General features: G+C 39.9%; 1 protein-coding gene across 1 annotated transcript; it reads right to left on the bottom strand.

Annotated features, from left to right (window-relative positions):
- Positions 1-10,947: 10,947 nt before the first annotated feature.
- LOC143185492 (uncharacterized) lies at positions 10,948-11,822 on the bottom strand. Its single transcript, XM_076388544.1, has 3 exons — positions 11,577-11,822; positions 11,226-11,473; positions 10,948-11,069 (listed from the first exon to the last, which is right to left on the bottom strand). Exons 1-2 carry the CDS (start codon positions 11,740-11,742, stop codon positions 11,334-11,336), a joined length of 306 nt encoding a protein of 101 aa, XP_076244659.1. The 5' UTR covers positions 11,743-11,822; the 3' UTR covers positions 10,948-11,069; positions 11,226-11,333.
- Between the last annotated feature and the right edge of the window lie 232 nt (positions 11,823-12,054).

Genomic DNA, 12,054 nt, shown 5'->3' on the forward strand with positions numbered 1-12,054 from the left:
TAGTTCGAGCTCCTACGATAGTGCAATCGGAAGTAACAATTATAAGTTGATTAGAATAAGACTGATGGAGCTGAACTGGTATTAGATCAGGAATGAACTGGTATTGAGATGATAATAAACTGGTACTGGTCTGGTACTGAACTGACCTGCATTGCTGTAGTCGTCTGAATGAGATAACTAGGAGCTAATTTTTCATAGGTCAAAGTGTCTTAGGTACCTATTGCAAAAAAGTAGATTTAAAAATAATATTCCCCAAAATCAGAACATCCAGATTCACGAATTTCTAGGAAAATTAATTTAGACCCTGGTAACTTCCAGGATGCTAATGGAGTAACTACTAAGCTGAAGGATAATTACGAATCAAAAATTCGCGCGTGTAACACGAATCAACTAAGTGTGGGTTATCGTTCTACTGCAATTGCTGATGCAACCTTTCCATGTAACAGTGCTACGCTCACGCTAAAGTTCTCGTTGCATCACTCATAGTCATCCTGGCTAAGGAAGAATCAAAGCCTCTAATCTAGTCTCCTAATTAATACAACTTTTCTCGTTAAAAAGCGACGAGCACCTTCCTATAATCTCTATCGATGCCCTTTGTTCCAAGAGTAAGAAGTTTAAAACGGGCTTCGTGGAAGCAGAAGGGATGTCTTATCAAACAAGAATTCGATGAGGCTTCTTTTCTTCGAAGACGATGAGAAATGATATTAGAATGTTGAGGATAATTGGGAAATTAATTATTTAATCGCTTTCATTGCTCCAAAGGACATTTAGTAATCAGATATTCCATAATTTTCCTTCAGTCTCTGATAAGCTGTCACGAACAGTTCCTAATAGTTAAAAGAGGTTGTCACGATCTAGTTCCACGCGACTTCCTTTCTGGTATCTCGCGAGTGTTTGCATAAAGAAGGAAATTCCGGAGAACCAGTTCTGCAACGACGGAAATCTTTATGCAAATCCCATCACCAGGAATCCCTGAATCTAGGCGCTTGTTATGTCAATAAACACAGGTGCTCGTGATTAACGTCAAAACGCGTGAGCTGGTAAGTTGGCGAGCAAATTGCACGGGAACGGACGGTTTGACGAGTCGACGATTTTCTAGATAACGCGCGATGAGAACAATGCCGATGAGCGTCGGAGGAGACAATCAGCGCTCAAAGTGCGCGAAACGTGAGCGGAAATATCGTAGAAACGTTAACGTCATCGCTGTTTGACGAAGAAATTTTTCTGGTAAAGTGCGCTATCGCTTCCGCAGAATTTTAATTCCAATTTTGCGATTAATTGGATGATTTTTCAGAATTATGAGTTTTAGAAATATTTCAAAGGGTTTTTGTTGCGTGGAAATTAAATTTAAGAAGGTGATTTTATTTCTTTTTAAGGAAAAAATCTTTATTAAAAATTTCTAACAAATTGAAAATATTCAAATTCAAATATTCAAATTCAAATATTCAAATTCAAATATTCAAATATTCAAATTCAAATTCAAATTCAAATTCAAATATTCAACTTTATTAAGAAAGACAAAAAGTGTATGAGGCGAGTCACAATTTTTCTGTTAAATTATATTTTTATTTAAACCATACAGGAAACGACTAAAGTATTAAAAACATTTGTATCTGTAACAAGTTGAAGTCTGTACACATACGTCTAGATCTACTTACATATAGGTCATCAGAGTCTTCCCACCTCTTCCTGTTTGTTTTGGAGTTCGGGCAGCGACCCCTACTAATATCTCTCCTTCCATTTGTTTCGGATATGTTTTTTTTTTGGTCTCTTCGGTCGAACCATTTTGACCTAGGGCCAGGTTTCGTTACTTTTTCAAAATCAGTCCTCTCCTCGACCACGACCAGTGAACATCGCTACATTTCTTTATTGTAAGTACTTTACATCAATTGCATTTTATTGTAGCTATCAGAAGCTTCGATAACATACTACTACTGGGTCGCTAAATTAAAAAGATAAGGATTTTTAGATCTTATAATACAACTTCAATTAGTTAAGAACAAAACTCTCGAAAATGAAGAGGCGATAAGAGCGGCAATTAGAACGTTACTGTTATTAGGTTCATCTGTGATCAGCACTTTACACAAAATGTTTTCTTAAAACACTTTCAATAATTAAGTCTCGAGATTTATCAACTCTAGGCCATCATTAATATCATTAGAACTCATTAATATTATTACAAAAACCGTTTTTGATTCCAATAACACAGATACGTAATATCTTGATTAATCGGTTTATCATGAGATTTAAATTTAAAACTAATTGACCATTCTGATGGCAACATTTATTTTTTGTAGTAAAGATTATTATTGCATCGTACTCCATTTCACAATAATTGCTATTCTACTGCATTTTTATTGTCATAATATCGATCATCGCTAACCCTGAATAAAAGAGATTGCAACCAATAATTAAGATCTGGTTAATCGATATCCTACTGTTCTGTCTAAATAAGGAAGCCTCCAATTTATCTATAACACTAACTATATATAAATGAAATACAATATCCTCCACTATTTCATTTTTTAATAATTCAGGAAAAAATGAGGGGTCCCAAAACTCATAAAAATCATCAAACAAGCTTTACAACAGATGCACCAAGACTCCAGTTGCATCCCCAATGGATAACGATCCCAAGTACCATTAAAGTCCATCCTCCGTCTCCATCTCGAAACCGTCATCGAAGTAGCGCGTGCAAGGTGTGCGAGATCGTCGTATTTCCGTGTCGCGTTCGCCAGAAATAAAAGTGTAATCAGACGTCTGCGACGGGTAATCAGATCGGTGGCTGCTTACAGCAGCGATTATTTAAAAAACCTGAAGATGGCAGGAGCTTTAATCGGCCGAGCAAGCTCTCTGCCCTTTCGACGGACGTCTTTCATCGCTCTTTGCCACGATCGCTCCTCCCCGGAAGTGGCGATCCTGGCCGCGACCTTTTTCTCGCGAGCTGGCTGGCCCGTGAACCAGTCGTCTTGTCGTCGAGGACTAATAAATAAGTAAGTAAACAACAAAGCTCGCGTGGAATTTTTTCCACAACGCAGTCGCGCATACGGGCCTCGGCAATCGGTCGAAATCGATAACAGGTCGTCGCGGCTCGAGTAATCCTCGACAGACGCCTATCGGTGAAGTCGCTGGCCATTTGTCTCGCCATTGATGCACTCGATGCGTCGCTCGCGTTCGTCGCAGCGTTCTCGAGCCCTTTAGCTAGATTGCGTCCAGATTTTTGTAAGTTTCTTTTTCTCCTCTCGAATCAAGGCGATAAGATTCGCTAGCAAAGTAGCTTCGATTGTGGAGTGCTGTTGGTTTAGTGGTATCGATTTTTCTTTGCTAGCGTGAGAGGGAACAAAGAACGAACAGTGCACGGGAAGTACCTAGCGTTCGCTTAGCATTTAATCGAACTCGTATCGCTCTTTGTCGCGCAATTGCTTCGACGACGAATTTGGCAGCTCGAGCGACGTTGCATAGCTTCGTCTATGCGCTTCATTGAATGCATCTTGGGCTAATTATAGGTGTTATTATTTTAGCGATCCGCGGCGCCGTTTGTCTTACTGACAGTATATTTTGTTGTTTAATTATTTCAAGATCTTTTTAATTAGTGTGGAGCTATTGCTAGGGAATATTTATCTGAAATTCAATTCAGATAAAATTGTGTGGATTTTATAAGTCTAAGTATGAATTCTGCGTATCTTTTATTTTGTTCAGAAGATAAGGTCTTCGATAATTGCAAAACTTCTGTTGTCAAAATACGATCTTAAGGTGGCTTAAGGTATTGAAATCTTTCCACAGCTTGAAAATTTTCCAGTCATAGAAGTCTTTTAAGGGTTCTAAAATTTTCCCAACTTTCTATCGCTGACTCATGACGCTTAAGGACTGTAGGATCCCTTCACCAACCTGGAACTTCGATAGTAATTTCCCGTGAATAGAAAGAACCGTTCTAGAAAGCCCTGGGAATCCCAATACATAGGTCAAAATCTAGGGGACCCCCGAAATCGTGGAAGCTTACGTAGGCGAAGAGAATAATAATCAGTTCCATGAATTTGTCAGTCACACACCTCTCCTATATCGGTACTTTCACAAAAGCCGAGGCTGTTGTGCGCAACACGTTTATAGTGAGTCACATCCAGGAGGATAATCGAATTCGTAAACGGAACCACTTGTCTCACGGTATTACGTCATAGAATTCCAGTGTTCTAAAATATGACGAATGTTGAAACCAGAAATCTTCAACGAGTGTCTTTCTGTGGTCTTTCCTGATACTCAATACCTTACCATTCAAATTTGGTAACTCCAAAAAAATTCTGACCGCAGTTAAAATTCGTCAAAGCTTTACGCGTTAATGGTGCAAGAGAATCAATGGATTTTTAGTTCAGAAACTGCTGTCAACGTGATTCCTCCGGGGATTTCGATCGAATACCTTTCAAACCTCTCTGGTAATTAATTTGAAGACGATACAGCGATCGACGAATTCCCTCGACATTTTCCCGCGTTATGCAAGCGCGGTTTGCACGAGCGATTTCCTCTGAGCTTCCATTTTCGCCGCTGTCGATCACTGTTAAATACCTTCCTCGACACTCATCTGTTTCACGCTCGATTCGATAATTACAGCTCGACACGCGTCTCGGCAGCCCCACTTGGACTATCATCCGTCAAATTGGAGGAATGTCTATCCTGTTGTCGTGCAAATTCAACGCCGTGGTTTCCCGCGCGCGAGCCAGTGGCGAGCCAGTGGCGAGCCGCTGATGAGATTCAACAGAACCGATGGCAATTTTTGTAATTATGTTTACTTATTAGCCTCGATTCCGGGATAACAAAAGTTGGGGAAAAAACATTTTATCCATTCAGTAGCGAGGCAATAACAGCGCGAGCCGTGTGTGTAAATATTATTTTTAGAGTGCGTTCTAATACAGGAGCAAACAGTAGTATCGCGCGTGTGTTGCGTCAGAAGGTGTTTAATTAAGCGATTTGGAGCGCGCGAAGATTGTCGACAAAGTAATATATATGATGTATTAATGATTGTTACAAGTCAAGATGGTCCGTTGATGGAACGCAGAGGACTTGGGGGAATCTTATCGTTCTTGTTTTCTGTTTGCCTTAGAGGTGATCGCCTGAATTCACCTGAGCTCTACCTAATCTACACAATGCCAAGATTCAATGAAATGTTCGCGATAGATACGTTCGACGCGTGACGAATTGTAAATAGAAATATCGTCGTGGTAATATTTGTCGTCGACAAATTTGTTTTTTCTTTTACAGTGGGTAAGGCAATGGTGACTTTAGAGATTAGAAGTTTGAGTGATTAGAGACTCGAGAGCTTGGTGTTTTCTTTATTATATTTACTCTACCTTTTTTTCAATTAGAGTTTTACGTTAGGATAGTGTGTTCTAGTCTGTTTGCACTTGTGGTTCGTCATACAGATTTGTTTTCTGGAACGTGGACCCCTTTTAATTCAGAGAAACTGTATTTCCTTGGAATGCAACATTGAAATAGTTTACGAAGAGACTAAAAGAAGTGGAGCAGAGTTTTCTGTTTCCTGGAATTCCGCTTTCACTGGCCCCTGTCCTTCTATTTGCTTATGAGAAATGTGTCTTGTTTGAATCAAGCAAATTGATCCCTGACCCCTGAATTTTCTGTTCACATGGAAACTCCTTTAGAAGGAAGCGAATTGCATTCCTTCCTAGATCGAGTCGAGTTACACCACAGAGAGGTCAAAACAGTCAGACAGGGTAGTAGAATTTCCTCTTTCCTGGAGTTTAAGTCGCCATCAACTACTTCTCAGTTTTCCATTTACTCTCAGAGGTGAGAGAAAATCTTTCCTCCAACAAACTACAAATTTACAAATTATATTTCTTTCTAATACAAAATTAAGACACATCATAAGGTTCATCAATTTCAAGAAATCTGATAGAGCGATATAATATCCCACCCCTTAGTTTCACGCCACAAACGCTAAATTTTTCATGTAGTTCCCAGAAACGCAAATCTCTTTTCAAAGAAGCGAATTTATTATTTTTCTTTAAGGAATAACAAGTAGAGGCTACAGCTTCAAGGTGAGGAGCAGTTCTTTGAATTCCACACTCGAATAGCCCTCGATTTCCCATCGAATCATAAGAGCGACGTAAATCCCCATCAAGAGTAGCGGATTAACGAATAAGAAGGTCTCGATCCATAATTGCGATTTAATATACGACCGGCACTCGAATCGCGTGCCTCGATCGAATCGAGTGTCGCGTTATCAAGGGCCAACGACGCGATGGCGAGTATCTACTCGCGAGGCGGATGAATTGTGTCGAGAGAGGGGCGAGTGTACGCATACATTGGAACAGAGAGCAGAACGTTATATAACGAATTATCGAGGGCCTATATTACAGGTGTTTCTTAGAGAAAAGACCATTTTAACAAAGTGCGCGCTCCTTGGCGGTAAGTGAATCGCTCTATTTCGTTCTGTGCCTTAAACTACATGTTTTTGTCTGTGTCGAGACTTCTGTTTCCCCTTGTCACCTCGTTACCTCTCGTGGAGGAAATTTCGTGGACCGTTGGGTTACCTCTGACACCTTTCCAAGCTGGAGTGTGACTGTCAACGATCCGCGATTATCGTCGCAATTATCGCGATATTTATTTCCGCCCCGTGGAAATGTGTTGGTGTGGTGGGGGAATGAAAGACAAATGTTTATCGATCCTAAGAGAACCTTGTGTTTGACGAAAAATCGACTTCTTCGGCGCGAGGAAAGTCTTTAGATAACCGATTATCGATAGCTGGACTTTCCAAGTCCTACTCTTTTTCTTGCGCTTGAAGGGGAAACGCTGCAAAAGTGTACGATAGTCCAGAAATTTGAGACAGACTAGCAACTAAATTATTTTAGAGACAGAGACCCAAAATTTTGGAAATAACTGGCTTTAACTATTCGTAATCCCCAGTGTCGTTAAATTAATCATGAATTTTCCCTCTGGTTAAAATTTTCATTTTACCGAACAGTGCTCAATAATTCACAGACTGAAGGAACAAAATGAAAATCGTGACGAGGGAAGATCGATAGTCTCCATTTCTCCTGTAGCCAATGTCTGGGGTGGTTACTCCGCAGGAATCTCCTAATTCGAGTTTTCAACCAGACATCGATCACTCGCTCCCGACTCATCTTCGCTCTGTACTTCTCTAATCACGTAGTTTCCCATACCGTAACGATTTCCTAAGGAAGGTGATCCAGAATCGACGCATGCCTTATCGGTCGCGTCACAATCTCCCCTTCTCCCTGCTGTGACGTTCGTGCTGCTGGTAAACAATTGTTTCATTACAATCGATCACTTTCGTAGCTTCATGTAAGGTCATCGCGCGATCCTCGAGTCAGAGCCATTCACTTTTCGTCGATCTTCTCTATCACGAAAATTTTCAAGTGGAAACTTTTTATTAGCGCACAAACAAGCTCGATATACTCAGTCCTGCCCTCTTCGTTTCAAGATTACTCAGAAGCCACTGCGTTGTCAATCGAAGAGGGCAAAGAAAGCACAAATTTCCTCTGATAGGATATTTTTGCATAAAGAAAGGCAGCGATATAAAACAAGTTTATATTTCAGATAAAGTTTTATTGTTCGAAGCGTGCTAGGCAAGGCTATCGGGAAAGGTAATAGGTTTTCGAGTTTCATCGCGTATCGGCGTCGCTCAGACCTCCAAACAAGCTATTTCGCGATACTGCAGCATTGCTCTCGTTGTTATTGTACTTGTCACTATCGGAAGACAAGCTCTCGTTGCGAGTGCCTCGGTCAGCGACCAGAAACTCGCGAACTGCGTCAAGTTTCAGGGAGATTGTTGATGCGGCGCGCTTCGAACGATAGTTCGATAAATTGGATCTCGCTAGGACGAGAGATTTCTGGGTAGACGTTTATCTAGGGCATGAGAACAATTCCTCAGTCGCTGAACAAATATTCCACTCCTGAACAATTTGTCTCGAGCGAAGTTTGTCTTATCTTACGGCGATAAAATCCTTCTTTCGATCGAAACCGATACCGATCACGACGAATGAGGACGTTTAGAACTCTGAGGATCGATCAAGATTGTTTTCGAATTATTCTTTTGGGCTTGTTGGATTGATGAAGAGAGATCGACGTAGGGGAAGAATTCGATTAGTTTGAGTGGGTTGAGGTTTATCTGAAGAGATTTCCGTAGTTTGGTACTTAAGTGGTTGATATTTGGACTGTTGGATTTTGACGTGCTGAAATTGTCTTGGAGATAGAAATAATGATAAAACCGTGCTTGGAAATTTCGGACAGTGAGATTTTGAGATTATTTGGTACTCCTATTTAGGAATGGATGGCATTAAGGTTTTACGGTATCTTGATGCTCTCATGGTAATTGCATTTGGGAGATAAGAAACACAAATCTGCAGTACGTGTTTCCTGTCTCTCAAATATTATTTTAAATAATTGGTCATCGTCATAATAAAATCTGTGGAAATTGTAATTCGTTCTTAGAGATAAAGTCGCTGCAAATCTCAACTAATTCATTATCAAATAATTGCATTCATGATTGTCAATAACGTAATTGTGTCAAATCCTTGCAACGCCCTATTGATCACGTCGTTCAGCATCAACATAATCGTGCTACTGTTTACTTATAGATAGCACCACCCACTTGAATGAGAAATCTGGAAAGAAATGTGTATTATATAATTCTTTTCATGGAAAAGCTACATATCTCCGTCGTAATATTTATCTTTAAGTACCAGCTTGCAATAACGTCGATCAGGATTGTAAGACTAAGCAATTGTCAAGGTCCTGAACAACGGAACTCGTATCAATCAACACCGTTCGATAACACGCGTTATTCAAGTACAGTGGAATCTTCATTATCTGAAATAATAGATACACGATCGTTCGGATAAGGTGGAACCTTTTGAATAATAGAACACTCGCTCTTTTGATGTTTCTCATTCCTGATAGGTGACGCAAGCCATGTAGACAAAAATTAAGAGAAGTAACACATGAGACGAATATGAGAGTTCTCTCTCAGTGCTTGCATAAATTCTATTGACTAACACAGTGCATGCTCCAGAATCTTAGATCTCAGATTTTACATAGTAATCCCAATTTTGAGTTAGATTTAGGAATCATGCATGATCTATACCAATATTTAAGAATCATCAGAAGACTTCTTTCACAATTCTTCATCAGGATATTTATCCAAGTATCCTCACTTCAGCTTATCATCGTGACGTGTCGCTCATTATCGAACAGGAACTCGAAAAGTTGTAAACAAAAAATGCTTCCGACTTGAAACGCGTGCTCCGTACCGCGTCTTCCTCGTCCTATGCATTTTCATCGATACAGCCTTCGGTAATTCCCCAGATTCCGCAAACCGATTAGCTTCGTTCCTTTTCGATCATTATCTATCAACACTGTAAATCTGATTCGATTACAATGTGTGCCATAATTGACGTCCTCTTTACGATAGACGCATGTGCTCGAGTTTTTGCGGTAATCTGTCTTCAAAGAGCCGTTTAAGAGAGGATTCGTAGTTTTTTGGACTTCTTCCGACTTTGTCGCGTTCCCTTTCCACTTCGAACTTCATGGATCTTTGTACAAATGTTTTTGTACAAATGTTACTTGAGAGAGGGATTTAAGGTAAACGATCCAGGGTTTCTTACTTCATTGAAGCTTCCTAGGCTTCTTGCTGCTTCTAAGATCGTTCTTCCTTTTGGAGAACCTTTGGATCTTTGGGTTCTTCGAGGACTTTTTCGCCTTTTTGACTCTTCAGTCTGATTTATTCTTCAAGACTCAGTAAAACATCAGTGCAAACAGAGAATTCATTTACAGCTGGTACGAGCATTATCTATAGACACACTTGGAATTCTCCTTTTATTTTCTATTTAAAAATATGTTCGTCGATAGAGGATTTTTTGTTCCTTTCTCTTTTTTCTTTTTTAATAACGCTTCTACGTGGAAAAATACGGCATTTGTCGTGTTTCACCATTATTCAATATTTTCCAATCCCTTTTACTTTGGGTACACGGGTCGGTGACTTCGTTATTACACACGCGAAACAGGAGCCAGAATCCTGCTAGTGAGTATTGATTTTTCTGCAGAGGCTGGAAACAATAGAGAGAAAGAGAGAAGAAGATAGAGAATGGAAGATTCGCAAATGACGACGGATCAATTTAATCTTTCGTAATACAGTCCTTCCTAGCAAAGTGGACTTTCAATCACAATAAAAGCCGCGAATGTGGTCGAAAATATTGCTTTAGGTATAGATGTGCCATATAGGTAAAGAAGATAATAGGCTCAGTCGTGGAAGATCATATTATTGCACAATGTAAGGCTTGGAAAATGGGAAATGAAGAGTATCGAGGATGAAGTTATCTTTTCTTTCATTCCTTTTTATATACCCCCTCGCTCGTCATACGTTTCTGGTTTTCTTCTTTTATTCGATCATCCCTTAAGTAATGTTTTTAAGTAAAAGACCTCTGATGAAATGATTAAAAAAGAATCCTAGATTCAACGACACAAAAATTGACAGAAAAAGAGAATTTGATTGTCTGTGGTAATCTGAGAATGAATGAAATTTTGTTCGTCATACAGGTGTCCTTCTAGTTTCTCGTTATCTACTCTAAACTTCGATATGACTCGATAAAAGTACGTAGTATCAGTTGGTGAACCATCGTCCTCTTCGTTGATGAGCATCGTACCTACGTAGCGAAAATTATCTCCATCGATCAAACACGGCAGATTCCACTCTCTAGTTTCTTGATCATTAGAAAAAGATATTTTATTGATGGCAAGCGGGAATATCCTATTGAATCGACACAAATGATACTTGGCATAAGCCAGAAAATATTCCATTCTTTATTCCATATTACTCAGAACTTTTTATTATACTCTGACTTTATCTTCGTGAACTGTATTATCGATTTTTCTCCTAAATATAACATGATAAGACCAGGCACGAGGAAAATTTATTCTACTGCATATCGATGCCCTTCATCTCTCCTGAAGCCACTGAAAATGGTCTCGAAATGAATTCTTTTACTGGTGGCGTCGAATTTCGGGAACAAAATAAGCTGTCGAGGTCGAAGAAAATTTCTCCCCTGAAATACGAGGCACTTCTTCAGTATCAGATCTTAGAAGAGGAACTCAGGGACGTAAATAGGACCCAAAGTATCCAAAACGAATTGGAAATTATTTCTCCTCCCGAAAGAAAGTAAAAAGATCTTCAGGGCGATAGAAATCGATCTACGACTCACTGTAAGTGCCTTTCAGTATGCTACCATTAGCAGAAGTACGCAGAAGTTGCGAGCACTGCAGGTTAGTTAGCCTTGACCCTGGTATGCTCAAGTAATCCAGAGTTCCATTCAAATTACTTCTTCTTGTTCCATTTGCATTTCTAACTTCATGCATAGATTTATCCTCGCAGGATTGAAATGGTAATTCCTTTTTCGTCCAAGTTTTCCTTGTTTCCAGCGCCACTTTAGTCCAGGGAATCTAAAATTACCTAACCAGGTAATAAAACGACTTATTATCTGAGTTTAAAGACAGTCTATTCTAATAATTAATACTAGGTGTAGGTGTTATCCTTTACCACTATCAACACATACCGATACTAGTAGAATACACCATTCTCGTCAGACTCTGTTCTACTGTAAAAGTATTCACATTCCCTTGAGAGTTTCTCTGAACGATAGTCATTCTCGAGAATACTCCAAACCCACTGTCCCTCTCAGAAAATAAAAAAATGTTGCTTGTATCCCAATACGAACGCATCACTAAATAACTAATCACAAACCTAGAGCCACATAGAACCAATCACAGATTCCCAGTGACGCTTTCATACTCGAGCGATTGTCCCCCAATAAACCTAGTTTTCCAAAGAACCTCGCTCCACCTTAAAGTGGACAGGCCCCCTGACGATTACTAATGCTGCGCAACTTTCACAAACGATCAGACACAGCGCAGGGAAGCCCCGAAAGAAATCGCTTCACCCCACAAGTGGTCGGTGTTCGGGTTCAACCCCCGAGCGGATCGATGGTGGATCGAGCGCGCGACCTTGACACAGCGGGTTGTCTGTTGCAGGGT

This window comes from Calliopsis andreniformis, chromosome 12 (genome assembly GCF_051401765.1).
Source record: "Calliopsis andreniformis isolate RMS-2024a chromosome 12, iyCalAndr_principal, whole genome shotgun sequence".
NCBI lineage: Eukaryota > Metazoa > Arthropoda > Insecta > Hymenoptera > Andrenidae > Calliopsis > Calliopsis andreniformis.

Coding starts and splice junctions, on each gene's coding strand:
- LOC143185492 (XM_076388544.1), bottom strand. CDS start 11,742: ATGCGTTCGTATTGGGATACAAGCAACATTTTTTTATTTTCTGAGAGG. Junction 11,474..11,576: donor GGTGTATTCTACTAGTATCG/GTATGTGTTGAT, acceptor TTACCTGGTTAG/GTAATTTTAGATTCCCTGGA.